Source organism: Parus major, chromosome 4, assembly GCF_001522545.3.
Source record: "Parus major isolate Abel chromosome 4, Parus_major1.1, whole genome shotgun sequence".
Classification (NCBI taxonomy): Eukaryota; Metazoa; Chordata; class Aves; order Passeriformes; family Paridae; genus Parus; species Parus major.
In genome coordinates, this window is record NC_031771.1 from 15,109,911 (window position 1) to 15,125,557 (window position 15,647).

Sequence of the window (15,647 nt, forward strand, 5' to 3'; positions counted from 1 at the left end):
ATAAGTTAGTTCATGCATCCCCATGTCTGCTCTCCTTCCAAGGAGACCAGTGATCCCAAAAAAAGAAAGCATGGTGGCTTAACTGCTGGGCCTGATTTTCTTCTCCCTTGCCCACTCATGCTGGCATTGCTCTCAAAGCACTTCCCTGCCATCTCCCGTAGTGCTTTGGGAAAGAGCTGAGCTCCAGCCTTGCCTTGTCAGCATTGAGACACCTGTGGAGATGCAATAGGCAGTAGGAGCAGGGGCACTCCGACACCCTGCTACTCCTCTCAGCTTCCCATGAGCCCACCATACCATGGCAGGGATGGTACTTGCTGTACCCTCTGCTGAACCCACTGCTTTAAATTTGCAGGGGGAATAGGAGCTATTTTTAAAGGCTTCACAAGCCCCTGGAACAGCTGCCTCCAACATCAATTGTATTAGAAAATCCCCACCTGGCCAGTGTGGAGTAAATAGTTTTGGTTGTGCCCTTAAGCCAGAGGAGTTAGGGCATTTAGCCTTGTTCCAGAAAATCCTGGGCCAGGAAGCACTTTGTGCCTCCCCCGTGCTACTTCTTGAATCCTGCCATTCAGTCCTTATGTCTTTACTTTTCCTGACAGCCTGCCCAGTGAAAGGGGAGAGCAGACTTTTTTTCTTCTAGGAAGGATACACTCCCAAACAAAGTTTTGGTAGTGATTTATCCTGGGCTGCAAATACTTTTCCCTCAGCTGAGAGGAATTTCCCCGTTCTTCCAAAGCTCCTAGAGCCAGGGCAGTTGGGACCAGCCCAGGGTCATGAATTTTTCAGCTCCCCCAAGAATACATAGAGCACAAGAGCTGTAGGAGAATGCTGGCCAGGAGAGGTTATCCTTCCGGCTGGATGTTGCCTCATCAAGTCACACACTTGACAGTGCTTTCCATTTTTTTTTTGGTGGGAAGCCCTTGACCACCAGGTGGTTTAGATGGAGCTGCGCCCTCCCATTTTGGCCGCGACGCTCTCCTTGCTGCCCAACCCCAGCAGCCGCGGCAGCCTAGGAAGGGGGTTTGAGTGTGCACATCCTGCATGAGTGTCCTGTTTGTACAAGTCACCCTCTCTTGTGTAATGTTTTTCAGAGGGGCTTCTGAACAATGCCAGGGATACAAGTGTCACGGATACTCTACCACTGAATGGTAATCACGGCAACAGCTACAGCATCGCCAGCGGCGAGTACCTCAGCAACTGCGTGCAAATCCTTGACCGCGGGTACAACCACACGGAGAACGCCCTCGAGAAAAAGATCCTGAAGGAACTCACCTCCAACTACATCCCTTCCTACCTGAACAACCACGAGCGCTCCAGCGAGCAGAGCCGCAACTTGATGAACAAACTCGTCAACAGCGTGGGCGGCGGGAGCGAGGATGACGCCATCGTGCTGGATGACGCCACCTCCTTCACCCACGAGGAGAGCCTGGGCCTGGAGCTGATCCACGAGGAGTCGGACGCCCCACTGCTGCCTCCCCGGGTGTACTCGGCGGACAACCACCAGCCCCACCTCTACAGTCGGCGTCGCATCCCGCAAGACAACAGCGAGAGCTTTTTCCCTTTGCTGACCAACGAGCACACGGACGACCTGCAGTCGCCCAACAGGGATTCTCTCTACACCAGTATGCCCGCGCTGGCCGGCATGCCCATGACGGAAAGCGTCACCGCCAGCACCCAGACCGACCCTCCACCAGCGAAAAGCGGCGGTGGCGATGCCGACGATGTTTACTACAAAAGCATGCCCAATCTTGGCTCCAGGAACCACGTCCATCAGCTACACACTTACTACCAGCTAGGTCGAGGCAGCAGCGACGGTTTTATAGTCCCACCAAACAAAGAGGGAACCTCCCCGGACGGCAATGCAAAAGGACCCGCTCACTTGGTCACTAGTCTATAGAAGATTCAGCAAAAATTAAGCAAAGAGACAACTTAAAGCCTCTCCCTAACATTCGGTTTACTGTTCTGAGTTAATCCAAACAGTGGTAATATTGTGTGTACTCCTAAATCTTCATGCTGTTCAAAAGGAAATTCTCAGACTTTTTTTACTGGAATTTTTAGGCCGGCCCGGAGAGGACAGTAACTGCTGTGCCCCCCCTTATCTTCCCATCCTTCTTCCCTCCAGACAGACTTCATTATGTTAATGAAAGAGATAGATAACGGCACACTTCGTGGCCTTCTCAAGTTATGCCGTGTTTGTTTAAACAATCCTTGATGCTGTGTTGCTCTTAATACCGAGGACCTGATTTAAGAGGGAAAAAAAAAATAATAAAAGGCCAAAAATGTGCATTTGAAACTAGTAGCGATGACGCATCTAGGTGGGAGCGCTGTGTAAAACAAGCTAGCAAAACTCTTTCTTACCAATCCAGATCACATCATGGGTTATGGTCACTCACAGCTTGGTTTCATTGCAGCGCCCTTTGCTGTGGGAGCAAACAAAACGTAAACAAATTTAATGAGACGGAAGGGAATCCTAGAATCCTGTGCTAAAGGCATATTTTACATTTTGCTGTATTAACGGATGATAAAAACTAATGGCAGAAAAAGAGAAGCGAACAATTTCTATGTAATGTACAGATACTAGCATTGCACATATAGTCTGCTTTCTGTTCCTCCAGAACTTGCGTCCCTGTTAATGTAGTGGAAAAAAAAATAAGAACTTTTTTCTGTTGTGCTGGTCTTGTAAGTTTGTCTACCAGTAGGAGCAAGGTTTTTCATAACTCTTTCTTTTCTTTTTTTTTTCTTTTTTTTTTAAAATTTTGTTTTGCCTCTTCCACTGCTCCTTCCCTCTGTCCCCTTCCCACCCCAGTAAAAAAACTCACTGGGCAAAAAAAAAATTCCCAAACATCACTTTCTAAGGACCATTTTTAGTAACATCATTACCATTTCTTTTCAGCCAAGGCAGTCTTTTAATTTCCTCGCTGTATAACCTTTTTCAGCCGGCATGTTGCCAGCAGACCTTTTGGCAGACTAGAGCAGGGCAAACTTCCTCATTGTCAGTGCACAACCGATCGTGACGATAATCCTGTGAAGCATCTCTGGCGAGTAGCCCCTCATCCAGGCCCTCAGGTCCCATCCAGGGGCTGAGAGGGGGCTTTGTAGTCCTAGTGGGAGTTCTACAGGAGACGGCCATTTCCCTGGAGGAGCAAAGGGCCTTCTCGGCTCAGTCTGGTCCCCGGTTTAGGCACTTGTACTGCAGTGGTTAAGAAGAGAATAGATTGATGCGTAGTGAGCTAAAAAGTACTTTGCAGTGATTTTTAATTAAAAAAAAAAAAAAAAAAAAGTCCTCTGTTCATTACTTTTCCTAACAGGAAATTTATTTATTTGACCGGATTTTTAAGTAACATAGGCTTTCTGGAGGTAAATTAGCAGCACGGAGTATGAATTCTCTTCTTTTTTTTTTTTTTTTTTTTTTTTTTTTTTTTTAATTTATGATCCATTTTGTATGGTCTCAACAGTTGAATGACCTCATTACTAATATTTGTTGTAAAAGTGAAGCTTGTTTGCCAACCAATAAACAACTGATCACGATTTAGAAGATACTGTATGTATGTACTGTACAATTAATCTCTCTTTTTTTGTCGTTGTTGTTCCTCTCTCCATTAATGTCTTCAGTATGAGTCTCCACTCCTTTACGGCATCGGTGAGCAATGCCGAAGAAAGGAGGCCTAAGCTGAGAAATTTAAGCACAAAGGCTATGCAGCTGTGGCTGACTAGAAATATCAGGCTGATGGTACTTGTTTAGGGGCAAGAGCAACACTGGTTGACATTTGTTGCAGGTGATTCTAGGTCTGTTTTGTGCCTACTGTATAAAGTAGCCAATGACACGCGGATGATTTTAGTGTTTCACGTGTCTTATCTTTTAATCATTGTAATTATTTTCTTAATTTTCTTCTTTATTATTTTTTCTTTTTTCTTTTTTCTTTTTTTTTAATTTGGGTTTTCTGAGATTAAAAACTGCTGGTAGCATGTCAAAGAGTAAAACAAGTCCCCGTTAGGCCTTCTCGGTCATTGTTTGCTGTCTTTATTTTCTTGCTCCGGGCATACGCCAAGCGCCCTCACCATCCCTGGCCACATCCTTCCCGCCCCACCTCTGCCAGTGGCCCACTGGCACTTTGCTGCTCTCCTCCAGCCTCCCCCTTCACATCCCTTGAGTGCAATCAGGAATACAGAAAGCCACAAAATAGACTGGAAAGCTTGACAGGGAAAATAACCACCTCTGAATATGATCGGTAATGAATTTTCTGTTATTTTTTGTAAAAATGGCTTGGGCTTAAAGGCTTGGTGTTGCCTCCATCTAAACTCTGCCTATCCAAGTCCTGTCATGCTGGGCAAAAGCCAGAAGACTTGGAGCAGGTGGGTGAGGTGCATGTTAAACAAGGTATTCCCAGTGCTGGAGGAAAAACGCAGCAGCAGCAGATCAGTGGAGCAGTTTCACTCCATCCTGGGGTTGTCCTCACGTTGGGGCAGTGCTGCTTGGTGCTTCTCAGCAGAGTCTTGTTGGGCAAGAGAACCAGGGGTGGTGGGATTTGGTGGTATTCATGGCCTACAGAAGAGTCTGGTTCGAGTCACCTGAGTCCTTCCTGCAGCCACTCTGGCCAAAACATCTTGGGGAAGAAGCTCCATGCTGGACCAAGCACTGATCACAGCAGTGTCTCTTGCTGGGTCTAGGTTTTGGCAAGGGAGCATTTCCTACTGGAATATTGGGGAATCGCCTGATTTCACAGCAGAGCAGCCACTGGTCAGCCAGGCTGTGCTCTTTCTCTTGGTGCTGCCTCCCTGTTTCATTCTGTTTTCCATGCCAGCAGCAAAGGAAGTGGATAGTGCATGGTGGATCCACTCTTGCAGGTACAGCAGGTGATTCACACCCGTGTGGTCACAGCAATCCATGTAGCAGCCCAAGAGAGGCTGCTGAGGCTTTAAATAAATGAGGTACATCTTATTTTGGGGACAGTAAAAACTCTTTTACTGTATTAGACTCAAAAAATAGTTTTTCAGGGGTATGGTGGAATTGAGCTCATGCAGAGGGTGTGATATGCCCTAGCAAATGTCATCATGGTAAATTGGGAGGCAGGTGATGAACACGGTGTTTACCAGTTTTTCTGAAACTCTGCAAGAACAAAACCAGTGGTGGATTTGCTATGGGATGGATGGTTTTGTCCTGCTGAAAAATCTTCAACTTATTTTACTTTGAATGGTCATTCTTCCCCAGCCCTTTTTGCATATTTCAGGTTTATCATTGTGGATGCTGTTTTTCCCCCTCTCCTCCATCCTTTCTCTTTGCCAACCTACCCATGCCTATTAGCACTTCTATTGCAAAAAAATGCTGTTTATTTTCAAGCTGATTATTTCTGTCCCTGGGCTGTTTTGACATCACAGGATTCACTGTTGGTGATTCTTATGGCTTAGGAAACAGCTGAATCACAAAATAGAGGGAAAATATATATTACTAATTTTATTAAGTATGTTATTAAGCCAAAAATGTTTTAAGACTGTAATATAGTGGGGGTGTTTTATGAAGGGGAGCAGGACACAGATTATTTTTGGCATTTTCTTCCCTTTGAGAACAGATTTTGTTCTGTCAGATAGTTGATTATGGGCATGGTGAAAGTTGGTGCTTGTTGATAAGTAGCTCAGTGTGACTGGCAACAGTGTCCTCTGTGCAGGCTGCAGCATGTGAAAATCAACTCACTGTTAAGTCCTCGGTGCCTACAATGCTCCTGGGGTATGAGGGAGAGCTGCAAGACTTCTAAGGCATTTCTTAATGCTGAGCCAAGGCAAGAATGTGAGAAAAAGCTTGATGAAAATGCAGTAGTGATCATGGTGTTAAATCCATACTCATGCTTGGGGCACATAACTGTGTAGGCTTGGTTGAAGGGTATAATCAGCCCTGTACTCGAGGGATCTTTTCTAGAGTTCCATTTAACAAAACAAAACAAAGAAAACCAAACCAGATTTGCCTTACAGGGAGAAGATTAAAGCTTCATCATTCAGCTGCAACAAGCATCCCAGTTTCAGCTGAAAACAGACAAAATAGAGGCAAACAGGTAGTGCTTGATCTGATGAGACCATCAACTGATACATAGACCATTTTCTGGAACACAGGGCTACATTTGGGAAGCATGAGCTGCCAGGCATGTTTGGAGCGAGAATTGTTAATGTTGATACACTGATTGAGTTGTCCCTTCAGAGAGCCTTTCTTGCAGGTGGGAAGAGGGGGAATGGAGAAGTGCAAGGCTCCATGCTTTGCATTTTTCTGAAAATCATCTTAGGATGCTTTACAAGTCATGAATCCCCTTTTTCACTCACTCCTAATTTGTGCAGGACGGGTTATTTTTCCTGTGTAGTCCCATTGCAGACCACACCATAAAGAGCTGACACATCAGCTTACTGCTTAAGGACATTTGGACTATAGCAGGCAATTCCCACCCATTTTCTGCAAGAGCCAGAAGAGACTCTAAGATCTCCCTGAAACATGAAGGAGAAATACAAGGCAAAAGTCGTGCCATGTAGGCTGGAGGGCTGCTGGGAATGGCAGGTGTTCATTTTCAGGTACACGTGCCTTTAGAGGCACGGTGCAGGCAATATTGCTTGCCGTGGTCCTGTTCATTTCTGCCTGTTGATTCCTTTTAATTCCTTGACATCTGTGGTTGTTTACCAATCTTCTTCCTTCCTCCCTTGCCCCAGGTAGTAAGCAGTGAGATACCTCAGAGGACCAGGGGAAACTGGTGATGGGGGGAGGAATCCTGGGGAATCCTTCCGTGTGTCTGTGTGTCCCTGTTGCCTGCATCCCCCTTCCCTGACCAGCTGGCCTCTCTTTCACACCCCCATGTGCCCTTGATCTCACTAGGTTATGAAGAATGTAATACCCTGCAGAATTGCCTCGTCAACAGGGATAGAAGGATAGCTCATCTTATTAAAAACCTGTCTCAGGAAAGCCTAAGAGCACAGGCTTGGTCATCTGTCACACCCTGATCTCCTCCTTACCTTTAGAAAGAAAAGTGCTTTATTTTTAGCTATCTGCTGCATTCAGCTACACTCTATGCAAATTTTATTTAATGAATATTTTAGGGTTTAAATAGTCTGGGCTCATGAACATTATATAAATGTCATGTTGTTGCAGGCTCTCTGGTAACAGTGTGGAGGACATCCTGCAGTGTGAAGCTGGAGCCAGATAAAATCCGTGATTAGTGCTCCCAGGGAGGGCACCCCTGGATGGCTCAGTGGCTGTCCTCAGAGTGGGGTGTTAGCAGTGCAGGGTGTTAGCCCTGCAGTCCCCCTGGGAGGCAGCAGCACTCCCCTTTCTGGACTCGGGGACGTTTTGTTCAGCACAGGTAGCTGGCTTAGGGCCAGTTTTGCTCTTCCAAAGGTTTTGGCAAGCCCTGGGGATGCATTGATCATACACCAGATCATTTATCGTCCCAGCTCACAAGAGGCAGTCTGTTTAAAGCTGAAATATTGAGACTAGCCAGGATTGCTTGGAAATTTCCCTTTTTCACATCAAAATAGCATTTTACAGGTGCTTACTGTTTATTGTATTTGGTACGCCAGACAGATGGTGATAGTCTCCTTCAGGAAAATGCCAAGAACAAAAAAAAAAAACAAAACATCCTAAGTATTTTCTGTCTTTTCATTTCTTTACCCACCACATATTTTCTTTTCTTATATTTCTACTCCTTAAATACACTGTACACATGTAAAAACCCAAGCTAAGACCTCAATAAATAAAAAATATTGGTATACAGAGCAATTATTATGTGTTGGAAACAAATGCTTGGTATTTTAGCAGTGCTGCTTAAAACCCCAAACAGCAACTTTGAAGACACAAACATAGCTGCTGCACAACCTCCTCAGCTGGTGTGATGGCAATATTTGTACAGATGACCAGATATTTTAGACTTACAATGGACTGCATCTTGTGCAGCTTTGGAAAAATTATTTCCAGCAGAGGGGTGCTTGATGGGTAAATCACAGCAGTAATAAAACTGTTTTCAGCCTGTCTTCTCCTACTTCTCTTGGAGGCATCTGAGAGAGAATTAAATTTGGGTCCCTGTGGCAGAAAACCTCAATCCAGACATGAGCCCTGCAGCCTTTGTGTCCTACCAGCAGCAAAGGCTTCACCTTTCAATGGGCACAAGTCTGTGGTAATATCCACTGAAAAACGGCTTTGGAGGATGAACACTGAAAGCCAAGCAGTCGACAAACTGGGTGGAGGATGTCTGGGTATTCCATTTGGGAAGCAGAAGCACTGCCCCAAGCATCTCTGAGGACTTGGTTGCACAAAAGCTGCAAAGGGGCTGTGGGAAAATGGACTTTGGGTGGGAGGGAAAAAAATAAAAAGCCCCTAATTTCTGGCAAGGCTTTGTCCTCTGGTTGAAATACTCCAAAAAAGGTTTCTCAGATGCTTTCTGTAGGCAGCTGGAGAGAAGTGCAAGGTCATGGGGAATTAGAACCGTGTGTGATGGGAGGCATGTTTGAGGCAAGCAAAAGCTTTGCTGCGGCAATCGGGTGCCTGCTCTGGCTAGCCCCTGGTTTCCTCACCTAAAAAATAAAAAAGATGAGTTTTAGTGGTTTTCCACAAAGCAGCCTTTTGGTTTGGGTTTTCTTTGAAATGGTCCCTTCCTAATAAATGGAAGAGGATTTCTTGTTCGGTGCAAGCACCTCAGCTCTGCCCTTTGGTCACCTTCCCCTCACTTCCTTGCTTGCTTATTCAAACTTAGAGATAAAAGGCCCCATTGCTTAAGCTGCTGTTGATATCAGCCAGGAAGAGTGCTACATATTAAATGGGTGGGATTTTTGATTTTCTTTATTCTTTACACACTGTGCACCCAGGCATTTTGCACTGCTGGCAGTTTGTACTGCAATGCAAAGCAGCCCACTGAGGTAACAGCAGTGGAAATGAAAGGAGAAAATGCATCCCACTACTTAGGAAAAAAAGAAAAAAAAAAAAAGAGATGACCAATAAGGAAATGCTGAAAGTCCCTCCTCCTCAGAAAAACCCCAAAAGTTCAGCCAAAATGTCTAAACTGGAAGACACCTGAAAAGTTGCCAATTCTGCCCCCACCACTTTCCCTTTTTCACCGTAGAGAGCAACACATATTTGGGAGGGTGAGAAACAGAGTGAAACAATTTATGCTTAGAAAGTGGCTGCAGAATGACTCTTGATTCTTCTTCTTAATCTATCTTAAGATTTTCCTGAAATATAAAAAAGCCTGCATGTGGTCACCACAAAGTGCATATGGCTGTGTCCTCCCGACACGAGCTTGTGAAAGGAGGCGCTTTCCTCCCTGGGGCTGCAGTGATTATAAAGGCAGCTGTAAAGCAGAGCACTCAGGATGTAAAGTGCCCTTCAGATAATGTCTGATATCAAAACAAATCTGTTTACTCTGCAGTGATTTATACTGAATATTTGTTATTAAGGGGCGGGGGGGACACAACAGAAAATGCAGTTTGCTCAAACAAGCCCTGTTGTGCTGATACAAACTGGTGGCTGCAGTTCAGTGATGTGCTAAACACAGAGGAGCAGAGGCACCTCAGTGTCACTCTTCTGCAGAGAAGTGGGCAGCAGTGGCCAGTTGCAAACTACTGGCTCATGTGGGACCAAAGCCAGACAAAACTGTAGCACCAAATTCAGGAAAAAAGGGTGGGAGGAGACTCCTAATGGGATGCTCACTCATAAATACGTTCACCTTCCCTGAGCAAGCCTTCCTTTTGTTTGGGGATGGAAATGGTCTTGACAATAGCCAGTGGTGTTTGCAGGGTCCTGCTCCAGGGATTTATCTGCTCTCCCCTTGTTTTTCACAGAGGGCGGAAGGACACCCAAGCAGGAGCCGGTCTTCAGGCGAGTCACCATGGAGGACAGTGTCATCTAGCGCCTGGGGCCCCACCAGCCTGCCCCGGCCAGCCCGTGCCAGTGCACCACCTCAGCTCCTCTGTGCCTCAGCTCACCCGTCCCTCTCTTGGGATCGCACAACAGGAGAGGCTGGAGGAACTGGCCTCGCCCAAAGCCTCAGCAAACCCTTGCATCCCCAAGGAGAGAACGGCCCGGCGGAGATCCCCGCTGCCCTGTGCATGGCAGCACCCTGGGAAGCGCCCTTGCCGTCTGGTCGCTCGTCTCTTTTTTGAAGATGAGCAGAACAGGTGAAAAATGTCTTCTGTAATAAGAAATTAGTTTCACCTGCCCCAAATATTAACTTTGCAACTCGGTAACACTTAAAAGATGGCTGAGTGTGTTTAATCCACCATCCCAAGCCTCTCTCCATGCTCTCAAGCTGGGCTGTATAAAGGGGAACCTGCCAGATCCAGGTTGCTGCTGTAAATACAGACCTGTCAGTGCGAAGAGCCAACAAGGGAAGGACCAGAGGGACAGAGAAGTAGTCCTTACACCAGAAGAAGCTGAACATGCCAGCAGAGTACGGTCAAGCGAAGTTGTTGCTTGTAAACAGGGACCGGCGCATGTGTCCAGCAGCAGCTCCACTTGGCCAAAGCTTCTTGGGTGAAAGCTGCTCTGATTTTATTGTCTTGTGTAAATAGAAATATTTTTTTGAGAAAAAAAAATGAGCCTTAGTATCTTGAAGATAGCGTTTCTCAATCAGCCCAGCTGGGGACGGATACATGGGATTCCACAGGGTCTGCCTGCTGGAGGCTGGCGTGGCCTCTGGCAGCCAAGCTGTGCCGTCACTGCAGGTGCAGCAGGCACCTGAAGGAGGATGGAACTGTCCAGCAGAGGACTCGGCAGACATTTCTCCCTAGTCCCTGGAAACAGGGTGAACTCACTGGTCCCATGGTCTCCGCTGGTGTAAATACTCAGCTACAGCCCACAGAGGACTTGGACTGCTCAGTGCAGTTGTGGGACAGGGGAGGGTGGGATGGGCAGAAATCATCAGCGGGATGCAAACCCCATCAGCGTGGTGATCCCCAGGCTTTTAGCATTAGTAAAAAAAAAAAAAAGAAAAAAAGAAAAGGAAAAAAACAAACCCTGAAGGCTTATTAATGGTGTTGGGCCAACTGTTTGGCTGGGTAAATGAAGGCATGCCTAGGCATGTTCTGTGTTCATGTCAGCCAGTGCCTGTCTGTGCAGTTCTCTGTCTGTGCAAACGCGTGTGTGGTTCGGGGGCTGCTGCAGGTCCCCGTGTCCGTGTAGCTGTGTCCGTGAGAGAGGAGAGAAAATGGATGTGTGTGTTGTACTGCCCTTTATGTGCCCAAACACATCCCAGGAGTCATCAGTGACGCTGCTAGGTCCAGCTTTAGTAGCGTGAGTGCAGAGTAGTGTCCACACCTCTGCAGGGAATGAGGCTGGGCAGGCAGGGGGATGGTGTTAGCTGAGTGAGAGCTGATAAATCTCTGCTCTGCATTGAGTTGTCATCCTCTGTGCCACCCTGCCGTGGCACAGCAGTGCTCATCTGCAAACACCACCAGCACAACAGGGCTGCACTCGAGCACGGGCACTGGCAGGATAGCACCTCCTGGAATTTGGACGGGAGCTTTGGGGTTTCCCTTTCATCCTTCATCACCCAAAGCTTACTTATGCCTTATTTACTCTGAGTCCAACTGTTCGGATTCATGCAGTGCAGGGAAATTAGGAAAAGAGAATGAAATTAGAAATTGAAAGTAGAAAAAAAAAGCCCATACATGAGTAGAAAAACAGTGTTTTTGAGATTTACCCCCAATAACTTTCTCTGGACATGGAAGTCTCTTTTCAGCTTGGCATTTTGCAGGAATGCAGTGCCAAGGTCAAGTGTCTTCCCCATGAAGAAGCCAGATAGCAGAAACAACTTGCACTATTTAGCACAGCATTGGGGCCAAAGCCCCTTTACCTTTGCAAGGAATGGGCAGTGGGCAGGCAATCAACAGAAATTGGAAGCTGCCTCAGATTCCTGAGGGGTGTGGGCATCTAGGGTGGTAATTTGCTTGCAGTGGTCCAAGGTGAGCTGCAGGGATAATCTTTTCCAGTTGAATACTTGAATACCTCCTGTCATCCAGCTGTGTGTGTTCCCATTAACACCTAACAACTGCCAGTGCCAAGTGATTTATATATTTATCAGGCCATTTATTTATGTATTAAACCAGTGCATGGGAGGCACTGTGCTTTCATCTGCCACATGTGGACACCTCTTCCTTTGCCCACTTCTCCAGCCTTGTATAATGCCCCCAGGCAAGGTGACTGTCATCTTGGAGAGGCTGTGGTTTCCTCCCAAGTGATGGCTGGTAGCCTTTTTTCCAGGGAGAAAAATAGTGAAAGATGAGCAACACATTCTGATTTTGTCCTGGAAATGTGCTGAAAGTCAGCCAGTGTATTAAGCAAAATAAATAACTCCAAAATGTTTGAGAGTTCATGATCTTTCACAGACATGAGGAGACCATTCTTATGGTTTCTAGGGCCCCAAAGGGCAATGCTAAATCCTGAACCCAAGGCTTCTTAACTCTGGGGAGATTTGAGGTACAGCCTGGGGAAAATATAGGGGCAGTAATTACAGGAAGGAAGATACTCCCTGGTTTTACTAGATTGCAGAAAAGCAGAACTCCCCTGGGTTAGGTTGAGTCTTGGGTTTTTTTTTTCATTGGAGCACTCACTGTTAGTTCCTCTCCCCAGACAATCCCATTATCCCATACCTTCAGCCCTTGCCTTTATGTCCAGAAGAGTTATTCTTGGAGGCGTTTACAACAACCTTCAATGTTTCTCTCTCTCTCCAGCCCTAAAGAGGCTGACACCCCACAACTGACAGTTGTAAAGATGAGCCAGACCAACCACAAGTCCTAATAAAAATGATGAATCCCATCCACTGCATCCATATCGATGGCACGCAGGTCACACGTGGAGATGAGCAGTGAGGAGGGGAAGGCAGATAATCACTGAAAATTGTGTGTGGGAGGTGCTGTTACCAAACCCACCCGTCAGAGTTTTGATTTAATCCAGCCCTGAGTCAATACCGATTGACATTTCACTTGCTTTCCATATCGTAACTGGACTTCCTTACTCCTCAGGCATGGAATGAATCTTAATACATTGTAATTACTGTACTCCTGGTGGTGAACCGGTATGAAAAGCTATCACAAAAAGCATTAATAAAATGTACATTATGAAAAAGAACTCGGCATTGTCTGAAATTAATAATGCACCATTTTTTTCTCATCCACGCCTGCTCATTACAGGCCTGCCCTTCAGTTTTCTATTAAAATGACTTATTCAAACTACTTGTATAGCTGTGTTCAGCGTGAAGTTATCTGCTGTAGGTTTGCATCCCAGTTAGATGTACCGCATGAGGACTTATTAATCTGTTATATCTTAGAGGCATTGATTTTGGTGACATTTATATAACGCTGGTATGACTAAAATGAACTGATTGATTCATGCGTATGGATTAGTTTGCCTAAGACTTTGAGGCCAGGTAGCTTTATCATGCACTGTAACGCCAGAATTCATCACTGTATTATTTACGAGAGACTGAACTGGCTGCATCTCAACAACTGAAGAGATCTTCACTGTTTTATTTATGTATAAATGTTTACTTAATCAGCCGCCAATTTTTGTTTAGCAGAATTTGTTCGCAAATGGAAATTGTAAACGATAACGTGGTTTATATTTTAAAATTTATAGGCTTTCATCTATAGCAAAATCCAAGATTTCCAAAGTGTCTTTGTCTACTGGCAATCAACAAGCTCTCTTGTATATGCTTTCTGGTAATTGCAATTAGCTGCTGCAACATTTCACATAAAAAAACAATGCAACCCTAACATGGGAGATCTGAGTGGTAGTGTGTCCACGTCAACATAAATACCCCAACCTTTACAAACGCTGCTGGAGGTTTAACAAAGCAACAAGGAGCCACCAGCCAGTGCAGAGGCAGGAGCTCATGGAAATGTGTGGTGATTTCTGCTGCCTTGTTGTACAAGAAAATCCCAGTTCCAGGTAAATTGTGTCTCAGTCACAGGGGCCATATCCCCTTGAGGAAAGCCTGGTCAAAGGGGGCAAGGAAAACATCTGTGCGTTGCAGCTGGGAAAGTGGCTGGGCTACAATGCATTTTTAAGGGTATAACATACCAAGGAGGCTTAATCCCAGGTTCCCAATCGATGGCATGTGTTTTCTTTGGACCATGCTGCTTCTCCCAGGGACCAAGGAATACAGAGACATAAACGATTTATTAAATGAAAGCAGAGACTTTCCTGTTAGGAGCCATTTAGAAATATTTTTAGTGCAAAGGCACAGAAGAAGTGACATGCTAGAGACCTATAAAATAATAAGTAGTGTCCAGAGAAGGTGAATTGAGTGCTGCAGTTCACCATAGGTAATACAGCAAGTGGCACTATGTAGGGCAATGAAGAGGTGAAGTCTTAAATGTAGTTATAAGTAATGTTTCATTACCCATCACAGGATTAACCCACGGACTCCCTGACCCAATACACCAGAAAGGTGATGTACAGTGAGCTTTAGTAAGATATTATGCTGTTTCCCAGCTCAAAGAAAGAAAGGAAAAAAAAAAAAAAAGGAAAAGCAAGAAAAGCCTGTCACCTACAGTCTCTTGTTTCAGGGTCAGAAGGAATTGCTGGCTCCCTGAGGAACTGCGGAAACACCCCTGCTGAGTCTTCAGCCATACTTCACACTTGTGATTTATTTTTTTTCCCAACCATATTTTATTAACATAAAAAATTACAATAGTATTAGGTAGGCGTGGAAAATTACTTGCCAGCTGTCAGTTTGAAAAGGGGAGTAAACTTTGCATGACAGCATGCTGGGCTGTATGTTCAAGATCATGGGATCACAAGATAGTGATGCTGAGGGGTAACTGTGCCTCACAACCATTGAACACATCGCTGCAGAACTGGTGCCAGCAAAAAGTCCCTCTCCATGTTTCTTTTTGGCTCCCTCAGGTACTAGAAGGCTCCAATTACATCACTCCTAAGCTTTCCCTTTTACAGCCCAAACTGACCAAATTCTCTCAATCTACAGGTCTGTTCACTATTCCTTTAGGGCAATCAGGAAAAGCACCTGACAAAGGCTAGGGACAAAAAAAAAAAAGTAAACACAACGTAAGTTGGGCTAGGAGCTGCTTTAATAATCTCTGTGCCCACCTGGATGTAACGTGGGTCCCTAACTGGAGAAGTAACAGCAACACCTGTGGAAGTTGCTCAGAGGCCCCTTAACAAGCTCAAGGGGATGTGCTGAGGAGGATTTCCTTCCTGCAGGCCAAAGTGATAAAGCTGGTATTGTTTGCAGCGATTTTATAACTCCTGGCTGAACTAGAGATTAAACTTTAGGAAGATGTTTCAAGAGTGACTGGAGTTCTGAAGAATGATGGCTCTGTTGGACCCCTTGGTAAGGCACCCCACATGCTAAGTGTTTCTGTTGATGTGCAAGTACGGTGGTTTGACTCGTGTCTCAGCAATTAAATTTTATTTCCTGTCTTACACCCTGTTTATCCATGCTAATAGCTCTCCTAGATCTTCTTGGATAACACCTGCTGTGTAGGAAGGTATAAAATTGTAGGAAGGGCTGAATATTTGTCACCGTAATGTCATCAAAATGGTCTTGACTAAAAGGTGTTGCTGCAGGAGTCTGATTTTTTTCTCAAGCTTCCCTCCATGCATACGAGCTTTTAGTCATGTTTCAAAATAAAATGAAGATGTGCCAGTTTTTTGATTATTTTTTAAA

The 15,647-nt window shown here is 45.4% G+C and overlaps 1 protein-coding gene across 18 annotated transcripts in view; it reads left to right on the forward strand.

The window, feature by feature from the left end:
- The window catches only part of ADGRL3 (adhesion G protein-coupled receptor L3), a 489,797-nt gene extending 474,783 nt beyond the window's left edge, over positions 1 to 15,014 (forward strand). For 14 of the 18 annotated variants that reach the window (XM_015625396.1, XM_015625395.1, XM_015625406.1 and 11 more), the window contains one exon: positions 1,092 to 4,003. In XM_015625396.1, the coding sequence (XP_015480882.1) occupies positions 1,092 to 1,897 (806 nt within the window). In that variant the 3' untranslated portion in view covers positions 1,898 to 4,003. Of the gene's footprint in view, positions 1 to 1,091; positions 4,004 to 9,801 lie in introns of those variants that run through there. The other 4 variants (XM_015625411.2, XM_015625414.2, XM_015625410.2 and 1 more) reach the window with 2 other exon arrangements.
- The last annotated feature ends 633 nt before the right edge of the window (positions 15,015 to 15,647 follow it).